The sequence below is a fragment of the Glandiceps talaboti genome, chromosome 20 (assembly GCF_964340395.1).
Source record: "Glandiceps talaboti chromosome 20, keGlaTala1.1, whole genome shotgun sequence".
Lineage (NCBI taxonomy): Eukaryota > Metazoa > Hemichordata > Enteropneusta > Spengelidae > Glandiceps > Glandiceps talaboti.
The window spans coordinates 10,831,776-10,856,923 of NC_135568.1; the positions used below are offsets into that span (position 1 = coordinate 10,831,776).

A 25,148-nucleotide genomic window follows, 5' to 3' on the forward strand; every position below is an offset into this window, starting at 1 on the left:
TCGTAAATGTAGATGGTTTATTTTTTTTTCAAATGTGAATGAAGCTGCCTTAATTGTTATTTTTTCTTCTGAATTGCGTATATGTTTTCACACGATTTACAAAATAATATGCTACTGCTAGAGTAGAAAGATACTACTTGTCGACGCATACATTTCTACGAGTTTTCGAAGTATCTTTTATTTTTTCACACTAATAAACTGGTATCTATCGCTTATTCATATTGACATTCGGATATAAATGTATTTTTTTGCATGAAAATGTGGAATGAGTGCTAAGAAACTAGATGTTGAATTGAATCAATTCTCTTTGCGACTTCTTGTCCTGCTCTAACGTTGAGGGCGTCACTAGGAATATCTATTGAGAGTCATGATTGAGAGTCACCGAGTTTGCCTCACATTTGACCTTTGACCTGGTTTCGGGTCCAATTAAAGTAGCCTCTCTCATGAGGATTATCCGATTATGAATGCAAATCCCTTGACAGCTACAATCAAGGCCGATCACCTTTCTGGAGAGTTGTTCATGTTGTTTACCAGAATGCAGACTTCAGTACGTGTAATCATGGATGCATATGGTGTAACCCAATGACGTCACGTGCTTACCTAACTTCGGAAAGCCTTGGAAGTGGCAAGATTCCAGGCTCTATCTCATACTTGGCAAAGGTAAATGTAGATCTGTAGATAAAGGAGAATTAAAAAGGAAATGTCGCACTAAAGTTCATGTAGAATGTAACTCTGTCACTAGCACTACCTCTGACTTTATTATCATTCTACCAAATTTGCACTGGGGTTTTATTTTTTGCTAACCATAATTCACATATATGTATGGAATTCCGGGAGCTACATCGACACAATTTTTTTTGACCAAAAATTACAATGTTATGAAAAAATGAGGACTATTTTATGAGATTCTACAAAGTGTTCAAAAAAACCCGCAAACTTACTTTGAGCTAAAAATATATGTATATAAAAATCTGCATGTTTGTCTGTAGTGAATAACTAGTGATATAAAACGTGTACGTCAATATCCATAGAACATCATGCAACACTCAAATTAACAGGTCCGACCACAGGGCACCCAGGAACCGTGTGACAAACAAAACAAAACAAAACAAAACAAAACAAAACAAAACAAAACAAAACAAAACAAAACAAAACAAAACAAAACAAAACAAAACAAAACAAAACAAAACAAATAAATAAATAAATAAATAAACTATCAAATAAATGACAAATGAACAAGCAAACGAACGGCAAGTATAGGGACAAATAAAATAATTAAATAAACCAGCAAATAAACAGATACTCGTGGGGGTATACCTGATACGTTTTTTGTACCCATCACTATACAAAATAGTGATGGGTACAAAAAACGTATCTAGGTATACGCTCCACCCACCCAAGTTTTCCGCTTATAAGCAGGTGGAAAAAATGAGCTGGGGATTTTCAGTGTTTGGAAAGTAGTCGGTGTTCAAAAGAAACTTTTCCAATATATTGCCGCGAGTCAAAACTGTTATTGGAGGAGACGACCGTGACAGAGGCAGACTCGACTGTGAGTGTGACAGGGGAGACGATCGAGTAGGGCGCCGCCAAAGTTGGTTTACATCCAACATTCAGCTGATCAGAACGAGGCTACAAAATGGCGGGCATCAATTTATGATTTCTCTTTGAATGAATACCGGTGAAAACACAGAGAAGTTTTGACATTACAGGTACATAAGTGTCGTTTGGGAGTATTTTCAGGCGAGCATGGTTGTCCAGGAGCCAGTTCAGGTACGTTAAAATACATGTTTTGTCGTAGTTCGGCTTCTAGAGGGTCGCCTGAACACGACTGTACATTTTTATGTTTGGACTACACAATCCATTCGTTATGTTCTACATGTATATTGCATCTTGATATTCATTGAAACATTCAACGAAAACATTTATTTTCAATTCTCGTTATCAACCCTCAATACCGCTCAGATACAATGTTGCTGTTAGTATTCCTCCATCCTGTGGGGTACGTTTTTCACAGTGTAAAGGGATATGAGATGAAGAAGAAAAAGGAGATATTAGTAACACTACTAACACAGGTTACAGTAAATAAAGGCAATAAACATATTTATCCGTCCATTGTCAGACGTACCATTTGATCACAAAAATCTCCTGTTTGATACTCATAATCAAAGTGGGTATTTGTAAAAGGCTAAAAAATGGACATGTTTGTAGACAGGGAGTACAAGTTAAATGACTTGTTATTCAAATTATATCGGCTAGAGTTAGTTGTTATGTAGTGTCCTTGCTGGAAAACCCTTGTTCTGAACTCACAGTGTAGTCTTAGATACATGTATGGACTGTCTCAGGACACAGCATCAGTGATTTATTTCATGTAAACATAGAGGGAAGGGGTTTAAGTTTCTTTCGATTACAGAAGTAATTTAATTTATGCACATTAGGATAGTTGATCATGTTTATTCATTATTCAGTAATTTTCACCAAGACAAAGAGACTCAATACTTGGACTAGGAGTAACTCATAGTAACAACAGGTGTAAGGATGGATTTCTATTATACTGTTTCACTTGCACATCATTCCTTTCATGTTTCATAACATTGAGATACACAGACAAGAGTTGTCAGACATTTGAAATTGAAAATGCTGAAAGGTGGACACCGCATTCTTGGAGACACTAACCCTAAACTGAAAACCAATAAGTAGTACAAACCATTGCTTTTATTGAATATCAAAACGATCATAACATTATCCAAGTGTATCCATTTTTCATGTCGTTACACACTTGTGAGTGGCAAAAAATATATCATCTACTGTAGTACTGGTGTCTACCATCTGGACAAAGCCACAAACACAAAGGACTACAATGTACACAGAAGTAATAACACAATGTATAATAGCTCTGGACATAGAAAGTTAAACCCCAATGTTTGAATCCCACAGTCTTAGATTAGTACTGTCTTATCAATGGAACCATAGGTTTGGAATTGGAATAATAACTACATTATACATTCTTGTGTTCAGGACTCACTTTCCATATAGCTTTGTTTGATAACTGTCCTTATTTGACCTTGACCTAAATGAAGGAATTTTAAGAGCCATGTTTGCCCCACTATAGAGAAAGTTCAATGCTAACACCGTCCTTACCACTCACTGTGACCCAAGGCTGCCATGTTTGGCAGGTTTCTGTCATGCTTCAAAAGTGTTTTCCCATCTTTGAGCTATCATTGTATGACAATAATACACTAATGCTCTCACACAAAAGCAGATGGCTTATATCCCAATGTCAATATTTACATGTGTTAAATATAAACATGTCAGAGTTCACTGATGCACATATCATGTAATAATGTGCTGGTCATTCTTATCATATCATAATGCTAATGAGCAATATATAAATTATTATGCTAATTAATCACAAGAAAGTAGAGTAGAGTTTAATTTATTCATCATGTTTGTATTTGATATTAATTATAGGCAGCGATATGGCATTGTCTGAACCACTATGCCTATGAAGATGCTGTGTTTTTGTCTGAAAGGCTTTATGCTGAAGGTAAGATATCATTTCCAATCTTTCCTGCCAGTGTTTAGTTTGGTTCTTACTTAGTCTTTCTTGCAGACGAAGTATGGGACTCGATTCTGACGATGTCCCAGAGAAAATAGAGGGGTAATGTCAGAATCGAGTTCCAACTTACTCTGTCTGCAAGCAGAAATAGTTCTTTATGTGTTTATAAAAAGAAATGATGTCATGACAGATACATGTAAGTAACTGTAAGTGTAGATGATGTCCATTGGGTTTGAATCTAAAGATCTCTCATGACAGATGCCTACTACATGTATGTACAAATGTATGTGTACACAACATATATATTGAGTACAGAGTTGTGCCTGAACAAAATAGCAAACTAAGCGAACATGTAATTACTTGATTAAATGAATATAGTACTCTATAATTTATGCAAAAATGGTCATAACAGCCACAAGAGCCAAGATTCTCCCTTCCAGGCCTATAAGTCTAACTAGCAAGTACAATGTACAGAAAGTTTAACTGATCACTGTGACTGAGTCACCAGACCAAAGGCTTTTCCTTCTTGTCTGTAACTGACAATTACAGAAGGTGTTACATCCGTTACACTTGAAAATATATCTATAGAGAACACTACATTTATAACTTTATATACATGTACCTTGATTTGTGGTTGACGTGAAGCACTTTATAATGTTCATTCTGATTGGTTAGTATCCATTGCTTGTGTTGTTCAATAATGAAGTATACAAATGTAGTTCTGTGTGTTGTCCAATCAGCGATAACCTTTTAATGGTTTAATGTTGCCCTTTGTTTTGGAACAACTTGGGGGAAAATAATTGTAATTTTGTTTTTGTTTCAGTGGGTTCAGATGAAGCGTTGTTTTTATTAGCTACATGTTATTACAGAGCTGGAAGGCCAATCAATGCATACTGGCTATTACAGGCTAAAGGTTGTCCAACACCACAATGTAAATTCCTTTTAGCAAGATGCTGCTTAGATATGGAAAGGTAAGTCACCATTTAATTTTTACCAAAGGAACCTGGATAGATGTATTCATTCCTAGCTTGTACTTGTTTGTAGTCTGGTCACTGACAGACACAGACACACATACACACACACACACACACACACACACATGCATGCACGCACGAACACACACACATACGTACGTACATACATACATACATACATACATACATACATACATACATACATACATACATACATGCACACACGTACGCACGAACACACACAGTGACACACACACACATACATACATACATACATACATACATACATACATACAATGTACACACACACATACATACATACATACATACATACATACATACATACATACATACATACATACATACATACATACATACATACATACATACATACATACATACATACATACATACATACAGTCACTCACTTTCTAAGTTGACTGTGATGGGGAGGTCAGCTATTACCATACTTGCTTGACTGCTTAGGAAGAGGGTGTTACTGTGAATTGGGGCTGAGATGACTCCGAGTTTTATCATTTTCCCCCCAGTTTTAGTAGACACCACACCCCCTTCTTCTGGTTAGTTTGTTAGACTACCAATAAGTCTGACCTGTACCTTGTATTTGATTTGTTATCAGATATTCAGAGGCAGAGACCTATCTAGCAGGTAATATTTTTAGTAACGCTAAAACTCTTGATGACGTCCCATCAGAATATGGTGATGCAGCTGGTTTTGTATATTCTATGTTAGCTGAACTGTACAGGTAGGTCAAAGGTTAAAGACTTGTATTCCCCAATATTTTCTACTTTCAACAAACAAAATACAAGTGATGGCTTTGTCACCACAAGTAAGTGAAAGTCTAAAAGTGTCAAAACTTGATGTCACAAGTATTTTCCAGCTGAACAAATAGTTGAAAATAGTATAATTATATTTGTATAAGCTTTAACAAAACAAGTGAAAAGAATAATGGCGTTTCTGAATGTCAAATTTCGAGTACCGCAGAACCAATGATGTAGATGGTGGTATTGCAATGGAGAACGACAAAGGAATAAATTCTGTATTTTCTGTTCAAATGCATACAACTTAGCTTGCATGAGGTGATATGTATAAAAAATTTGCTATATTATACTCACCCACTTTGTAACCATTTTGAAAAGAAACATTGTGGTAGGGCTCCCCTGATTGGAGAAAAGGGTGATTAAATTTTTCATCATGTATGCCCAATGCATGACAGTACTTAGAAAGTAAGTAATAATTGTGCTAAGTGCTAAGAAGCAGTTAACAGAATGACTGTAAAAATGAACTTCATTTATGTCGAAAACTTTAAACAGTCAAAAACCAAACAAGCAGAGCTAAGTATTTTTAAATTAACCACACTTCCAACAGACTTTTGATCTTTTCAGAATTCGCACACTTTTCATTCATGTACAGATCTTTTTATGTATTTCTAAGCTATTTCATTGATCAAAGTTTATTGTCAATATTTTGTCCTAAATGTCATTATTTGTTCTCTCCCTACAGTCATACAGAACGCTTTACTTTAGGCACAGAATACTACAAGAAAAGTTTAAAACAGAATCCATTTTTGTGGTCATGTTACCAATCATTATGTGATTTAGGTAAGATATTTATTCAGCTACAGACAACGAAAAATCTAAAACTTTTCTACATTTTTCACTAACTTCATAAGGAATGTTTACATGTAGATGTTCTTCCTCATTATTTGTCTTTGTTCAGCCAAGGAAAATATGAGTGACCTAAGGGGTCTTTGTCACTACACGTCGATAGACGAGTAGTGGCAACCCTTAGGTCATAACTGTTTTCAAGCAACTACATTTGTGTGTATGTAGGTTTTGTTTGATTCTCTCAGACATCATCAGCATAATGTTGCTAAGCCATCTTGTCAAGTGACTCCTTAGTGGAGCCCCCCCCCCCCACAGACAGTATAGACAATTGTAAATAGGTGTAAGGTTGTATGGTGTGAGATCAATAAATCAATGCAGGATAAAAAACTAAATTCTTTTACTGGTTAGTCATGAGGCCTAAGTATAAGAATTTAGTGTTTTATCCTACATTGAACTATTGATCCCCCCCCCCCCCCAACCACAGTCACGGTTGAGGGATGGACATTGTTTTCTGATTTCGATAGATTCACATCTTCTCTTTTGCGATGTTATAAACTTTATTGTTGTTCATATTTCAGGTGAAAAGCCAGACCCGAACAAAATTTTCCAAGTTTCATCCTTGCCAAATTTTACCTCTAGTCAATCACAATGCTATCCGAACATACTCACTGCCAATCAAACTCCTGATATGGTCACCATGACAACAGAAATATCACAGGTAAGAAGTTGTATCCCTTTCCCAAATCATTCAAGGAAGAATTTTCACATGGAGTGTGATGTTTTCTAAGTGAGTTATTGCCAAGTACCATACCTCTGTAGATAAAGATTATTGGTGTAGAATTTGGTCCAGTAGTTGCAGTTACTAATGACTTAAACATCCACACACCATCTCCTCAAAGTGTAACTGATCCTTATATCCATCTGTACATATGGGAATAAAGTATCATACCATAGTAAGCATTCAAATAGCAAACACTGTCTCCTGTATCTATCTCTATCAACCCACTCACACAAATATATATACATCCATCTAAAAGACTTTACACTGGCTTAAAATGTTACCACCTGACATGAACATAGTTTAAAGGCCCATGATTCAGTCCTAGGTTTTCACATTAGTGCTATCTTAACAGTGGAAATATAAGGATTGCATAGGGTCATTCTCTTGTTGAAGTCCAACTTTCCTGTGACTGTATTTCTCACGCAAATTCTAAAGCAACAACTGGAATATTTTTTGAAACTGATTTGTCAGATATAATGAAGTACTCATAATATTGTACACTCTGAATAGTAAACCATCTTACATGAACATGGCTTAAAGGCTCATGATTCAGTCCCAGGTTTTCACATTAGTGTTAACTTAACAGTGGAGATGTAAGGATTAAATTATTAGTATTCTTTTGTTGAAGTCTGACTTTTCGCATGACTCTGCTAGACAACTGTATTTCTTACGCAGATTTGAAAGCTGCACTAGGTGCAACTACTGGAACATTTATTGAAACTGATTTGTTAGGTATAATCATGACTTACTCATAATATGATACACACTGCACAGTATTAAACCATCTATGGGTAAATACATTAGGGTGGCTGTACACAGGATATGACACAATAAATCCAATTGATTTTTGGGTCTGCTCTAAAACTGCATCTCAATCACAATTAGAATTCCAGCTTGTTATTGCAGTTCTTCTGGATAAAACCACAAATCAACATATAGAATGTCCAATTATTGGTATTTTAACAATTTTCAATGAATAGATTATTGTTTGTCTGGAAAAAAAGTACTCCTGTTGCAGCTAGGACGGATGTTGACATACGTATAACTTGACTTTACAGGATAGTACACCAGTAATATCCACACCGTCTACTTATGGCATCATGAAAGAAGCATCAAACACTGCATCACCGGACACAACCATAGGAGAACAGGGTATCCATGACAACATTCATATGGGAACTCCAGAAAGTGTGTCTACAAGTATTAGTCGGGGAGCTAGTCGTACGCGTCCCAGAATAGGACGCAGCATGATGGGGGGTCCAGTATCTTCTAGTCCTCTCACACCCAGTTTTGGAGTTCTACCGTTAGATACGCCAAGTCCTGTGGATAGTGGACCGACATCATACATCACGCCAGCCACCACAGGGTTATTAGACATAGCTACAGCACCAAAGAAGGTTAGTTTTCAAAGTAGTTGAAACTATATTAAATCAGGTGACTTTTTTTTTTTGAAGGGGAACTCTATGATCTACTTCGTGAGATAGACATTTTCATAAAATATGAGTTCTGGAGTGTCATTTCATGATTTTACATCACCAAAATTAATTTGCGAAATTGATCTTGTGCCTATTGCATCATGGGAGTCAGCAGAAATAATGTATTCAAGTTGCACACTGAATATTCATGAGAGTTGTTTACACTGTTGGGGTATACACACTCATGACCATGAATATGCAGGACACTTTTCAGCCAAATATCTTACTTTCTCCAAGGCGAATTTATACTACATATATATTTGCAAAGTCCAATGACTCATTTGTTTTGGGCTATTTATTACTACAATTTTCGACCTGATAAGTTCACTTTATGTTTTACATTTCAGACACAAGCTCGACGTAACCAGAGCTCCACCAACACAAAACCAGTATTCACACAGTCCGGTAATAGTAGTAACACAACACGAGATATACCAGGTCCAATGCAGATAGCACAAACACCAAGTCCACAACTAGGGTAAGTAACCATTCGCTATAAAAATTAATCGAGGTATGGAAAAAGAATGCCATAATTTTAAAGGAAAAGTCCAATTAGATTTATTTCTGTCTGTAGTACATGTGTATTGATTGCTGTTATTAACTTGCATGTACATGTACATATGATTTTGGGTCATATTACTCTGCTAATTGAGCCTTCAGTTTACTAAGATAGACACAAACTAAAACTATTGTCACAACATGTTGATACACCAGTGATAAGCTATTGAATGGATGTTGGTTTAATTATAGTCTCAGTAGGGAGATGTCGAAGAGTTTTATTGACAGAGTTCCATGAACTTAAGCCTGCAGTGTACTGTTTTGGGACTTCCAATGTTTACACTATCTTGATCACAGGGTGATTAGAATCACACAACAGAGGAACCACTATCCCCTACTTGTGTAATCTACCACATTGAGGAACAGTAGGTTTCACATATCTTGTTAAATCAAGGGCTGGATTACCAGAGTTGTAAATTAGCACATGTGGTCGGCCATTTTGGGATATTCAGCAAGGGCTCATGGGTAAACCTCTGGTGATGACAGCACATACTATAACCTTTGTCGTGACTCTCTGTATTCGTCAATTTACATGTTTTTTTTGTACTTTGATGTTACAGTAATGCTACACAACAGCAAGTTTTATTTGGCCAAGGAGTACGACGAAGTTCAAGGTTGTTTGGAAGTTCAAATTCAGTCAAGGTAAGAAAGACTTAGACGTTCATATCAATCAGTCAATCAATCAGTGAATTTATAAAGCGCCAGTTTCCACCAAGATGTAGAGTTCAGAGACGTACATATTTTTATGTCTTATTTCATTTATAGTTTCATTGTGTTGTGATATTAAAACAGACTCTTAAATGTTATCTTGTTAGATAAAAAAATTAAATCTCATTTCATTCTTGACATCTCACAGGAAAATGCAGCCAAGAAAGCACCTACTAAAAGCAGATTTGCATCACCGAAGGCTCCGACTAGAAAAACAAAGACGAGGAGTTCTAAAACTTCTACATCAGATCAAATAGACCAGAACAAAAATGAAGGAACACCAATTATAGAAAGTTGTAAATTATTACCACAAACTCCGAGTGTAGCACAGATTATAAATTTTCAAAAAGCATCAGCAGGTGAGGACGTTTATTCTTTTGATTGTCAAAAAGCCCGAGTAACATTTAGAGATCTAATGGCGGAAGTTTTGAAAATATTGCTTGGCCAAACAGTAACAGAAACAAGAATTCTCCCACTCTGACACAATGATTCTGAAGTTTTAGCTAAAATATCCTACAACTGTATTATCATATGATGAGTACCATTATTCACATGTCAAGTGTATAGACCTTTACAACAACGCCATGTCTGCATATGTACAGACAGTCTTTTCTGGCTTCACTGGCCACACCTGTATATATGCAGACTAGTTTACTCATTTGCATAAGCCCAGTACTCACATCTTCACCCCATATCTAGGTAAATTAATATTCATTTGACAATATAGCAGTATATGTAATGTGTGGATAAAGAAAAAATAGAATTGATTGTATATTTTATTATTACTTTCAAGTTAAAGTTGATAATTGTAGAGTATGTAAGATCCTACTCTGTAGTGGGAAAAGTCCTTGGCCTAGGGAGTCTTTTGCATGAAATGTCTATGGCATCTTAAAGGGTTAAGTGTCATTGTGGTTGAATGGTTAGAGTTGCTGGTTTGACTCTCACTACTGCCCTTTTGTTTCTGAATGACTAAAGTCCTTGGACAAGATTTGAACCAAAATTGTGCCAGTCAATCCAGCTGTATACCGGTAATTGGGGACTTGGTAGGACAGGGGTTGTTGTGTGAATGCTTTAATCGTATACACATACATCGTTGTGTTGATATAGATCTATGCCAGGGTTAATAATTGTGCAGTATTGTCATCACGACATATTTTGTGAAATATTATAGATACTATTGATACTATTTCTGTTTTACAGAGGGTCTTATGAGTTTACTTCGAGAGATTGGCAAGGCGTATCTTTACCTTAGTCAGTATGACTGTCATAAAGCCATAAACTTGTTTGGTAATATAGCTATGCAACACTACAACACACCCTGGGTCCTTTGTCAAGTTGGCAGGGCTTACTTTGAATTGGCAGAATATAATCAGGTAGGTACATGTACAGTATAGCTCATACATATCTCTCCATGTTGACAAGCTCTGGGCTAGACTCAGTACTAACACTGGGTCAGTGTTGTGTTAACATAGTTGGCATTTGCAGCTCACCAGCATGTGTTGGCAACTCAAAAGATTAATGCCTGCATCAGTCCAATGGTAAAATTAGGCCGACTGTAACACCTTAGCAGTATGTGTTAGCAGCTGGAACAGTGGAAGTGTGAGTGCCTGTACCAGTCATGTGTTAAAATCAGACTAGCCCACTGTTTATATCAAGATGTCACTAACACCTCATCATATGTGTGGGTAACAGTTAGTAACTGGAAAGGTTAATGCCTACACAAGTCCCATGTTAATGCCAGGCTAGCTCAATGTTAACTTCAAACCATGGAAGTAGAACCCCAGGAAGGACAACTGGCTTAATCCGATTTAAAATCTTTTGTTTTAGACCAAGTTAATCCCTTTGTCTCTATTGTGTTGAGTCCCTTTTGTACAGTCATCGCCTCCGCGGTTCAAGAACGCCCTTCTTCTGTTGTTAAGGCGTTCCAAAGGCCAGGGTCGTTGCTATGCAAGCGCAGTTGAATAGGGGGGTCAATGCGACTGCGCAGAGTGTTTCAGCAGTTAGATAGCGTCACTACGAGCTTGGTCGTACCAAACATTTGAAAATCGGGCGACAACTAGATAAGTTATGAAGATTGTTAACTTCCATGCCATTTTTTGTGAGTTAATTCCACCTTCCGACTGTTTTCTTCGCGACAATCTCCGAAAGAAGTGTCTTAGTAAAATTTGAAGCGCTGATTATAAGCTTTCCGATGACACCAAAATCTTTTAGCTGCAGATTGCTGCAAAGCTTCAAATGGCTGTCAAAAGTCGCCGATTTTCAAGGTTATTACGCCTAATGTTGTGATCACACCCGATTGTTTATGTTTATTTCGTTATTTCCAACATGACAACCTTCGCCGTCACACGTTATCATTGAGCCCGACTCCGGGCCCTTACATACACAAAAACACCCCTCTTCCACAATAGCACTTTCAATAGTATCAGCATCGTTCGTGTTGAAAGAATTTTCCTCATAGTCAAAGTCAGAAGTCACGCATGCCATGCCACAGAATTGCTTGTCGATGGCCATGTTTAGATCAATGATGCGTCATGACGCTACCGATAATAGTCGAGAACACCCGAACAAAACCTGGACGCCCTCATCAATATGCTAAGCTTGTTACGATCTTTAAAAGTTGCTGTTCACACCCCAGTACTACGAAAAGAAAGTTGTTTTCTTAGCAAACAGCGGAGGCGATGACTGTCCCTTTGATCTATGACCAGTTGTCCTTCCTGGGGTTCTACTTCCATGTTCAAACTGACACATCTTAGCCTGGAAATTCTAGTGAAAAAATCCTGAAATTTAATGTAGTACATGTATATACAGGTATGCAAGTAAGATCCCATCCACGGTGTTGGGCTAGTCAAAGTAAAGGTGCCAAGGACTCTAACCTGTTTGAGTATTGTAATATGCTATTGTTGTGGTTTTACATATCCTATATCATTGGCTTGCTTGAATCTATCTGTAAAGGCCAGAGTTTCAATCCCAAGTTCTCACATTAGTGTTATTTCATCATTGGAGCTGTAAGAATTACATAGCTTCATTCTTTTGTTCTGGACTAACTTTTGTACAGATCTGCGAGACAACTGTTTTTCACATTTTAATTGTAATCCCATCTGAACTTGGTCTTTTAAATCTTGGTTGAATTATTTTTGAATTGCAGGCTGAAAAATTCTTTAGTGAAGTTCGGAAGATAGCCCCATATCATCTAGAGGGTATGGAAGTATATTCAACTACCTTGTGGCATTTACAGCGAGAAGTTGCGTTATCAGCCGTAGCACAGGAGTTGGTAGAAATGGACAAAGATAGCCCAGAGGTGAGATCTATTTCTGTTCTGGTAATTGTTGAAATATTATAGAGTTGCAGGGTCTTACAGGGATTTGTATGGTAAATTTGGGGTTGTCGGTGGCTGAGTGGTTAAACCACTTGCCTTTTACCACTGCAGTCAGGGTTCAAACCCATTCAGAGTTTGATTAAATTTACCCAGCTGTAAGTAAGAAGAGTGTCGTTCAATTTGACTCCACCGAACAATGCGGGTTTTCTCCAGGTAATCTGGTTTCCTCCTGCACTGACACTGAACCTTCCTCCTGTTATTGGACAATAAATACACACTCCAGAATAGTCCAGCGATGTCTATTCATTGAAATCTTTCAGTAATCTGGAATCTAAGTGTCCCTTTTAATATGCAGGAAGAGTTACCTTCAAGTATGTATAAACTTGGTTACAAATGAAAATTTCTACTTTCAGCACCAACAAATTTCTTAGAAGCAATCCCAAATTTTTGCTGATGTCTCGTCAGTATTGCCAAGAACTTGTGATCCTTTAATATCTAAGAATTTGAACTAAAAATGGTGTTGGTGTGCTCCATATTGTCAAGACTGATTTGTTAACATAATAGTGTAATGAAGCTATGTTAGGGACAATTGGACAAGCTCAATAAACGAACATCGTTCGTTTAGGACAAAGCCCCTCCCCTCAGTCCCCCCTCCCCCTAAACGAATGTTCACAAGTGTGATATCACATGTTTATATATGATGTAAACCATGATGAAATCTGTACCGTTAACACCACTACGATTGATGTGATGTAAAAACATGATGGTAAACATGAAGTTCCAACCTTATGAATCTGTTTAGTGAGATGATGGTAAACACATCAAAATACTAACTGTATACCCAGCACTGTATCTCACATTTGATGTAAATTTTTATCAACTTATGAACATCTCAGTAGTAAATACAGAACCTGTTATCATTGAAGGCATGAAAGTTTCCATAATTGGTTAGAAGTGCGAAAATGAAGTTCAGCAATCGTATTGATGCCAGACCCCCTCTCCGCTAAATGTAAACGAGCAAAGTTCGCTTATTGAGCTTGTGTGACTTTGTGCAATCTTCCCATAATGGCTATAAGTTTGAATCAACTTGATGTTATTATTTTGTAATCAACTTGGTGTTGTTATTTTGTCAACAGGCTTGGTGTGCCACTGGTAACTGTTTTAGCCTTCAAAAAGAACATGACACTGCAATCAAGTTTTTCCAAAGAGCTATTCAGGTAAAACGATTTCTTAACGATTTCTTAAGTACAGAAAAAAAGGTTCATCAGGAATGGTGATGTCAAGTGAAACAATGGTTTGTTAAATAAACAAACAAAACTGGACATATATAGAGAACTAGTTATAAAGAGTGAGATAGAGGGGGGGGGTTGAGGAAGGAAGGGGGAGGAGAAAGATTTGATGAGAGCGTTGGGAAGCGAAATATTGAGGTAGTGAGCGAGGGAAATATGAATTGTAGTAGGGGAGGAGAGAGAGAGAGAGAGAGAGAGAGAGAGAGAGAGAGAGAGAGAGAGAGAGAGAGAGAGAGAGAGAGAGAGAGAGAGAGAGAGAGAGAGAGAGAGAGAGAGAGAGAGAGAGAGAGAGAGAGAGAGAGAGAGAGAGAGAGAGAGAGAGAGAGAGAGAGAGAGAGAGAGAGAGAGAGAGAGAGAGAGGAAGGGGAAGGGAGGGAGGGATGGACTGATGGACAGACAGGCTGACAATAAGACACACAGCAGTATATCAGTATTGTTGTAATAAACTAAGTAAATATATATAAGTATACAAATGATTTTACTGACCACAACATACTATTTTATTATTTTTTCTACCACAGTGTAATCCTAATTTTGCATATGCGTATACGTTACTTGGTCATGAATACGTTCTAACAGAAGAATTAGACCGAGCCTTGGCTTGTTTCAGAAGTGCCATTAGGGCAGACGGTAGACATTACAATGCGTGGTAAGTATCTATAGTGGTGGTATGTTTAGTTGAATACTATCACAACATAAACAGAAATATTCAGGTAGATTTTTTACTTCTTAGGTTTATAGTTATTTTTCTGCTGCACTTTCACTCTCTATACCCTTGAAAGTATGGTTGCAAAGAACACTACAAGCAAACCTCATAACGTGTCCAGAGTTGGTAATCGGGGTACTTGCACTCATACTTGCAATGTTCTCTGCTATGTTTGCACTTTATGCCCTTGAAAGTACGGTCGCGGGCAACACTGCTAGCACTTGTGTACATACCCCTAATATGCCACAGTGTTACTTGTGTATCGTGGCATTCCTTCATATAACAGTTACATATCTATCCATATATAGTATCATTTTTACTTTTACAGTAGTTTGGTATAAGTGTGATCTCATCTTGATACTGTAATCCTTTTTTTTAAAAAGAACAAATTATGTAAGCTCACCTGTCTAGATTACTGTATCAACTAGGATAATGTTAATGTATTTGACAAGGACCAACATTTATTTGAATGTGGTGGAATGGAAGTTATCTATATCATCAAGTAAACCTGATCTAAACCAGGACAGGGATTGCTTTCAACTTTCACACATCTGGGATTCTATTCTTTTGTCACATGACTCCAGTGATGAGTCATGTGACCAACCCAGAACATCAGACTGGTGAACAAGTCCACAGGTGTGGAGGAAAGCATCAGTTTTTGCTTCCCACAGATATCAGTTATGTGCAGTGTCTCAAAATATTGAAGTAAATTCTGTTTTTTTTTTCTTACATTAGGTATGGTGTTGGTATGATTTATTTTAAACAAGAGAAGTTTGCATTAGCTGAAATGCACTATAGGAAGGCATTATCTATAAACCCACAGAGTTCTGCATTATTGTGCCATATAGGAGTGGTAAGTCGGAGTAAATAAATAAAGGTCAAATTTGTTGCCACAGATGGTACTCATCTGACAGTACAAGAAACAGTCCAACGTATGTTCGAGTACGTTTGAAGTATCTGCATGTCATTGTGTTTAGTACTAAATACAACACAACTAGAACATACAGAGAGAACTACAATGTATTTGAATTAAAGTGAAAATGTCATCAACGTTATTACAACTGCTGACATCAGACCATGGACAAACGGAACCTGTTACAAACAGGGATAGTAAACAAATGAATTGGATTAATAACACTTGGCTCAGCGTGTTGGAACAGCAGAGACTTGTATTACACACCATGGTTTGATAAGAATAGTTATATAGTTCCTGGTCCAATAACTCTCTTTTGTCATATTCAGGCATATAGACACTCCTGATGTGCAAATTTTGAAAAGCTAAAGATTTCAGACAATGAAACATTTTACATACAGAAAGTCTGCGTAATACCAAATATATTATTGATATGGTGACATACAAATATACCCTTTATGGTAGCATAGAAGACAAATCATTATTGCTATTAAAATTCTGTGAGTACCGGTAGTTTAGTTTTGTCAAGTTATCACATATCAACTTTGTGTGTATACTTTGTAGGTTCAAAATGCCCTTTTATGGTAACATAGGTGGAAACATTAATTTCCCTTTAAGTTATTAAATCCTTGAAAATAATTGAGGCCAGTTCTTACATATCAGTGTTTTTTTTGTTGGATTTGTTAGGTTCAACACGCCCTTCAAAAATCAGATGCTGCACTGACAACTCTGGATACAGCGCTGAAAGCCAATCCATCTCATGCCTTGTGTAAATTTCATAAAGCGTCTATACTCTTTGCTACAGAAAGATACCAGGTAAGACTAGTAATCGAACCTTCAGTTTACTAAGATAGATGCCAACTACTAGTAAATCAATGTGGTAGATTACACAAGTGTGTGATAGCGGTTCCTCTGTTGTGTGATTCTAATCACCCTGTGATCAAGATAGTGTAAACATTGGAAGTCCCAAAACAACACTGCAAGTTCTCTGCCTCCTACTGAGACTATAATTAAACCAATATCCATTCAACAGCTTATCACTTGTATCAACATGTCCTGATTATAGTTTTAGTTTGTGTCTATCTTAAAAAACTGAAGGCTCAATAACAGTAATAAATTTGATGTTTCATTTTGAGAGCACAGCCATCACACATGATTAATTGCATCAGTGCATCCATATACTGTTATACCGAAAAATGTTTCAGCATACCTATGTGCACTTGAGTGCAGGTTGTTCATTGTACACAACATCATGTAAAAACAGTTGTATTTTTTGAATGAAATTTACTATTTTGGACAATGTAATTAAAATAGCAACAGAAATTTATAATGTGTGAATACGAGTGTAGGTACTTGCAGTATATTTGCGACCCATGTTTGTGGTGTTTTCTGCTATGCTTTCAGCAGCTGCAGAGAACACTGCACATATCCCAATGCAAATACCACAGTATGCCACACGGGCACTGCCATGGTCTGGGTTCTCTAATATTATTGTTGATTTCAAAATGAATCATTCATATCCTGGGTGTAAGCTTTTTAAAATTATTATTAATACTATTTAATTTTTAAATTCACACATGTCTTGTAAGTGAGACACGACTGAGTGATACAACCTACCCATCAAGTCTGTAGAACACTTACCCAGGGTTTTGGTCAGTCACAGAAAAATCCCCTGTTTCCAGTGGGATTGGAACCCATGTCTTTCCAACTACTAATCCTATGCCACAGGGAATAAGTAGTAAATTGTTGGACACAAACACACATTCAACAATTAAAATTTCTTAACTTCTAAGGCATATATATAATAAAATCCATAAATTGACATATTTTATCTAAAACTTTAATTTCCAGGAAGCTCTGAATGAGCTAGAAGAACTCAAAGAAATTGTGCCAACAGAATCTTTAGTATATTTCTTGCTTGGAAAGGTATGTGAAAATATGTCATTTTGACATCAATTATTAAAACTGGATGTGCAAAACAATCTTTTAAAGAATATTCTTCTTGGAAAGGCATCTTGTAAGTGTAATGTGGTAGGTTTTATAAAAAAAAATAGTGCGTATTTGTGTTGTCTCTGAAGGGAATGCCGAGTGTTTCTCGTTAATCGTGCAAAATTTATGTGAGGTAAAAACGTGAAACAACTCTCGAGAACCCAAAGTTTAATTAAATACCTTTATTTCGTTTCTTGGCATTCCCCTTTAGGTTTTAATCATGTTTTGACTTTGGTTTAATCATGTGTTCTTTGTTACCTCATTTCCAGGTCTTTAAGAAACTTGGACAAACGCACCTAGCCTTGATGAATTTTAGCTGGGCCATGGATCTTGATCCGAAAGGTACAAACAATCAAATTAAGGAAGCCATTGATAAGCGATACCTACCTGATGATGAAGAAGGAACTGATAACACAGTGAATGAAGACACACAAGGAGATGCAGCTGGTAGGTTTTAAGGTAGAACACACCACAGGGACCAATTTTCCTGAATATAAAGTTCTCCAAATCCCTTAAATTTGCCATGTGAAATCTTTTTTCTTGTCCTTTTGAAATATTAAAAGGAATTTGGAGGTTTGCTGTCTTGTTTTCAGGAAATTGACAATGTGAATTATTTCCATAAGGTAATCGGTCAGCAATCATTCAACTGATTCTGATGTAATCCGATAAAGTGTTTTGGGTGAGATTGACTTTGAACTTTTTATTTGCACATGTCAAATTGTCTGTCAGCATGCCCAGCAAAGTCAGAGAGGAGAAACAGATATTCCAATGTTCCTGATCCTTTACCAAAATACACGCAAGAATTGTGATTCCCAACAAAATTTTTATTTACGGCGCAAATCTTTTGAAATTCCTGCGATGTTACAACTGAAAAGCCAACAAAACAAATCCTACACAGTTGCTGCGATCTCCTATGCAGAGACGTACTTCCGCATTCCACTCCGTTCTGCATGACAGTATCCGTAACCTCTCATGAATATTTATTAAAATGCGTCATCTTCGGCATCACTCGGCACAATTTTTTCACGTTTGGACTAATCCTTTGACACAAATTTTTGTGTCGGTGGAGAGTACCCAGATGCCAATGTAAGTCTATGGTGATGCTACAAAGTCTGATCTATTGATGTTTTATTTTTTTTGTTTTTAGGTTCGACTATTTTTTACTGACTTACATAATTTCGACCAGGACTTGAAAATGACAAAGTTTTGACTCTAAAATGGACTATTTTCATAGATTTTTATGTCAAATGAATGGGATATTCACTTATATAATATCTAACATTGATAGAGTATGTTATTATTAATGTGTCTACACCACAATTCCAGATGTACACCAAATACATTTACAGTAAACGTTTGGTGAGATTTTCATCGGTTTATTTCCAAAAAATTGACATTTTTTTCCCGAATCTTGCTTCTGCCTAGCAATAATTTTTTTATAGATCAATTCACTGGATATTTTTAAGTCAGAGTTCGAAGTTTCATATCGATGGAATGGTAAATTTCCATACGAATGATCTGTGAAGTCAATGATGTATGGTGCTGCTGTATGGACCTTGCTCGGTCAGCAATCGGCCAGTGATCGCTGACCAATTACCTTAATAACATGGTATATTATGGCCAGTGTACCCTCTAATGATAGCTAAATTTTGTTGTTGTGAGTCAAAATGATAAAACTGGCATTTCTAATGAGTCACCACGTAGTAAGACTAAGAGATAGGGGAACACCAAATTTTGGTGCCTCACTAGAAATTGTGTGCACATCAGTGGCACATCATATTGGCTTAGAGGGCATACTGGCCATATTGGATTCTAATGTGATTTGGTCTCTGTTTCAAAAATTTGCCTGGTGACCCCTGATTTTCCTTGATTTTAACTGAAAATAGGTTTTGGCTTTCTTGAATAAAGTAACAAAGATTTGTAATTCCAAGGCACATACTAAAAAGTAGGGCATGTATTTCCTCCCCGAGCTGAAATATTTCACTGTCGAATTCATTCTTTGAAACTTGAACAATATTTTTTCTAACTATCACATCAATTAACAATATTATTGATTCCATTGCAGGCATTGCTGACACTGCTGCAGCAGCAGTAGCTGCAGTTGAAGCTGCAGCAGCCAATAGTGATATGGAAATTGAAGAAGACATGCATCTACAAGCCAATGAAAGTGCTGAAAGTCTATGATGTCACAGAGGTCTATGCAAATTTGTATGACAGGCCAATGGAAGTGCTGAAAGTATGATGTCATAGAATCATGCAAATTTTAAATGACAAGCCTATGAAAGTGCAGAAGTCTATGATGTCATAGAATTATGCAAATTTGTATGAAGGCCAGTGAAAGTGTGTAAGTCTATGATGTCATAGAATTATGCAAATTTGTAGGAAATGCCAGTGAAAGAGTGTATTAAAATCTTTGAAGTCATAGAGCTTATGCAAATTTGTATGACAAGCCAATGAAAGTGCTTAAAGTCTATGATGTCATAGATTTATGCAAAATTGTATGACGATGGAAATATGCTAATGTATTGATTACTTAGCCAATCAGTTTCATGATATGTAGAATGAAAGACGCAGGCCAGGAATCAGTATAGATAATTAATTTGAGGACCCGGGAAATGTATAAATATCACGTGATCAGTGAAGGTCTGGAAATGTGTGTAAATTGTAAATAAGATGTGGAGGTTGCGATCAATTAAAAATGTTTGCATTATCGGTACACTTATAACCAGCTAAAAATCTGAAGCTACAAATTCACATTTTACTCCAGTACTTAATGTAGATACTTGCTAACTTTCAAAATAGGTAAATCCGTAAAATTGCGTTCTCTTTCAAGTACATTTTTGAACAAATACATGGACACACACAGACTGCTGATATTGTAGGTGAATTAATTACATTTCAGAATTCATTTCATTTGTAGTATGTGAATAGGGAACTTGCAAACCCGCCATGTTGAATGTTGCACCATGGGAAATGTGATAATAAATACTAATCAAATAGTATTCTAAACAATAATGTTACATTGTTTTTAACCACAAATGATCAATTCGTAGTCACCCTGAGCATTGTGGGAGGTTTATTTTATCGGTAGCTCCAGATTAGGTATTACGATAACCACAGAAAATCCCATAGTCCTTTGCGTCTGAGCATGCTCAGTCTGGATTGCAAGTTCCCTATTGAGAAAGTGACTCTACGTTGTTATGTTTGTCAGTGATATACAGCCGTTCTACAACCCTTAACAATGAAGCAAAGCACTTTCTGTAGTTGTCAGACTCGGTTTATAGCATTCATATCAAGTGTAAAAGTATACTCTTGCAATTACTTTAATTATTGGCTTAGTTTACGGCCTTTAATTCTAGTAAAGTCAATTTGTGAAGTGTTTTCTGCTAAATAACAGCAGAGTGATTACAGTGAATGACAGTTAATAACCATGGTTTATATTTTAGCTCTCAATGACATCTAGACAATGTTTTATGGCATCTATGTTTACACTCTAGCCATTGAATATTTACTTGCTTTGCATTGCTTACATTATTTACAGATTGATTACATTGAGAGACACCACATACTGGGCAGATGGATAAAATTGAGAGACCTTAATTGTACAAGTGGAATGAATGCTATAAATGGTTGTGACAAATCGTGCAAACATTTTACTTGAGTGTTACAAGTTGTAGATAGCTGTTGAATAGAAATGCGTGTGATCAGGACACTGTGTACAAGTAAAACTAATTTTGATGGTGCTGGAAATCTTCCACGTATTACACTTGTAAACTTTCCTTGTGCATACACGTGTCTGCATCTCATAACAATACATTTCATAATATAAAGAAAAGTTCTTCAAGGCATATGTTTAACAGTATACACTCTAATATCATGTGCTCAATGTCACATACAGGGAAGAAAGACCTAGTCTGCATATAAATAGGTGTCGGTTTAAAATGACACTCATGCTCGATGACTTTGACCGTGACCATAGAGCGCCTATGTAACTGACATTTTAGAGAGCATTACAGATTTTTTATCTGCTAAATGTTGGACTACAGTATTATGAATATTCAGGAAAGCAATCTGTCACTGTATTTTTGAAATCAGTTGCATTTTGGGGACTCTATTCATGAAAATGTTGGTTTGATACACGTTGGAAATGTCAAGACACTGACCCTGGATTGGAAATTAGCTGTTTAAGTTACAGTGTGCTATGACCATGTGTATCTGTGAATGAATATATGTAAGTCAATAAGATATGATATTCGTGCCATGCTATCAGCCTGTGGTTTAGAAGCCTGATACAACATGACATAGCAGACAGGTTAATATTGTATAAAAGGCCTACTTTACATCAGAATTAAAATCAAGGTGTGAAAAACAGTTATTTGGTAATACTAAGAAGGATACCATGTAATCCTAACTAAGATCACACTAATGCTCTGACCCCAGGATTGAAGCATGGCCCTTTAAAAGGGGAGACTTCCCAGCACCTTTGAAGTAACCACCACTGATAAAACAATGTTCAGATCAAACAATTTCTGTTCAACGACTGAGGGTCTCTCAGCTTCACAAAGAATAATACTTCATATGATTTGATACTGAAATATACAATACTTGTAGAGAGTGTTTTTATACGTTACCATAACTACAACTTCTTATAACCTCTATTTATAGACTATCACAGACTATCTGCATATACGTTTTATATACAGTGACTTATTTTCCAACTTTTTATCATATTAGGGTTGTTAACACATTGTTCTAACATCACTGTTTTTCATTACTACTTCGAGTGGGATCTCTGTCCCAGTTTGTATATTAGAATTACTCGGTCTATGCTTTAAGTAGTAGACTCCTGTAAGTTATGCGTTGATAAGTTATGATTTCATCCAAACGATGGCTTACACTAACTCCTATATATGGTTAAGTAAATTGTCAGTAATCAAAATATCAGTTCTTGCTTTGTTCTTCCAAATTCTAACACTCTAGAAGTCATGATCCTTGACCCAATAACCTATATAATTACAAAAGCTTGAAGGTGGGGTGGCTGTAGACTTTCTATGCCAAACTCAGACATTTTTTCTTAGACCCATTGTCGAGATGGGGGTGATGGACATATTAGTTGGATGATATATCATCAACAGCTGAGTGAAACAAGGATTAACATGGTGTTGGCAAGCTAGTCATATTGAATGAAAACGAAAGATATTTTCATGATGGGATAGAGGGCGCTCAACCCAGGGAAACCTATTAGTCAGGAGATAAGGAATATTTATTGGTAAACATGGTGCATTGTGGGAAACTCAGCTTTTGTAGTTTAAGTGACAGTCTGTAACTGAAACCCCATTTTGAACAAAATGCAGTTACATACTTCATATTACCACTGAGTTGAGTGTGAAAGACATGTTTTATATGAACAAAATGCCTACATTACCGAACACTACACAGGCCGGATAATCAAATGTTTGCATCATGAAAACTGTACATAATGGCATTCATGTCGTACTTGCATGCATAAAATATAGTAGTCATTAATTTTATAATGGTGTGAGTTCTCTCAAGTATGTTTTGCACAGGGTTGGGGAGAGGGGAGGGGAGGGGGGTGAGTCATATTTGTAAATCAGGACATCCCAACTATTGTCAGAGAAGCAGTGATTTGTATCAAAAACATTTGCCAGAGTTGACGGACTATTTTTTAGTTTATTTAATGAAAATAAGTGCATGTCTGTATATTGCAGTGCGTAAAGTGAACGTGATGAAATAATTTGCAACCATTGTACGTTTAATAATTGGGTATACAAACAACAAGCTTGAAATAAATAACAAATTATTATGTATGTAATCGTCTTTGTTTATCTTACATCTGTTACACCTTGAAGTGTGAATGTATGACTGGGTATTACTTTACTGTAAATGTATATTGGTTGATGGTGATCTCAAAGCTTCGTTATATGTGTTATACATGTAACCCTTACAGTTTCATATTCCTGTATGTACGTATTATAATTGTATATCTAATGAGCAAACTAGGGTTTCGTACAGTACTTTACCCACAATTCTCGGTTTTGCAACAAGACCTGTTTGCATCCAATAAAAGAGTTATGTGGCAAAGGTGTTAATTTATAGAACCATGACATCATACGTTATATGTTTATTTATGGCCATCTAATGTGTAGGTGAGCTAATAAACATAAATTTTGAACAAAGTCTGGTATCTAATCAAGTACAAACAACTAACTTGACACTTACCAAGAGCACAGAAAACTACTAACTACTAGACACTTACCAAGAGCACAGAAAACTACTAACTAGACACTTACCAAGAGCACAGAAACCAAGACACAGAAAACACCACTAGACACCAAGCACAGAGAAACACTACTAGACACTGAGCACACAAAATCAACTACTAGACACTTACCAAGAGCACACAAAAACAACACGACTAGATGCCTAGAACACAGAAAACATCACAACAACCTTGCCAAAACCACTAGACACCAGAGCACAGAAAACATCACTAGACACTTACCAAGAGCACACACAAAAAGAACACTACCAGACACTTACCAAGAGCACACAAAAACAACACTACCAGACACTTACCAAGAGCAAACAAAACACTACCAGACACTTACCAAAAGCACACAAAAACAACACTACCTGACACTTCATACTGAGAACACAGAAAAACAATCAGATTTTATTCATTCATCCATGGCAAACGTTACAACTATTAAACACTTCTACTAAAACCCTGTAACTAAAAGAGACTCGTAAAATTGATGTTTTAAAGCATTTTGCATCTAACTACATGTATAGCACAATGTCATCCAAATACTCCAACTTCAAAATCAGCATTTTAAAATTCTCTGCCAAAAGATTAACGTTATCATACATTAAAAATACAGTGATTTAAATCTTTTTGAACCAATATATTATTAAATTAAATCTACTTGTAACACTTAAACTGACCAAGTGCAGCATTTTCTTTCACCAAAAAATCAACTAATCTGTGTGATACATAACATTGGCTGACAATTATTTATGAGAAGACTAACGAGCACATTAAAATGGCACAAGCTGAACTTAAACGCATTTTACTTGGGTGGAAATAATTATGAATAAAATCCTGATTAAATTATTACTCTGGTAATTGAGCCTTCAATTTACTAAGATAGACACAAAGTAAAACTATTGTCACAACATGTTGATACAACAGTGATAAACTATTGAATGGATGTTGGTTTAAATATAGTCTCAGTAG

At 36.3% G+C, this 25,148-nt stretch overlaps 2 protein-coding genes across 2 annotated transcripts in view; both read left to right on the forward strand.

Annotated features, from left to right (window-relative positions):
- Positions 1-193, forward strand: part of LOC144450797 (uncharacterized) — a 25,986-nt gene extending 25,793 nt beyond the window's left edge. The window contains exon 3 of the mRNA XM_078141522.1: positions 1-193. This exon is cut by the window's left edge and continues 1,456 nt beyond it. The gene's annotated coding sequence lies outside the window, so the exon portion shown is untranslated.
- A 1,444-nt stretch (positions 194-1,637) lies between these two features.
- On the forward strand, positions 1,638-23,450 carry LOC144450933 (cell division cycle protein 27 homolog). Its single transcript, XM_078141693.1, has 19 exons — positions 1,638-1,770; positions 3,469-3,544; positions 4,380-4,527; positions 5,168-5,293; positions 6,052-6,149; positions 6,734-6,873; positions 7,995-8,333; positions 8,759-8,889; positions 9,530-9,611; positions 9,826-10,036; positions 10,878-11,050; positions 12,823-12,975; positions 14,130-14,210; positions 14,804-14,931; positions 15,724-15,841; positions 16,589-16,717; positions 17,753-17,827; positions 18,160-18,337; positions 19,956-23,450. The coding sequence occupies exons 1-19, from the start codon at positions 1,747-1,749 to the stop codon at positions 20,072-20,074; spliced, it is 2,529 nt and encodes an 842-aa protein (XP_077997819.1). The 5' UTR covers positions 1,638-1,746; the 3' UTR covers positions 20,075-23,450.
- Positions 23,451-25,148: the final 1,698 nt, after the last annotated feature.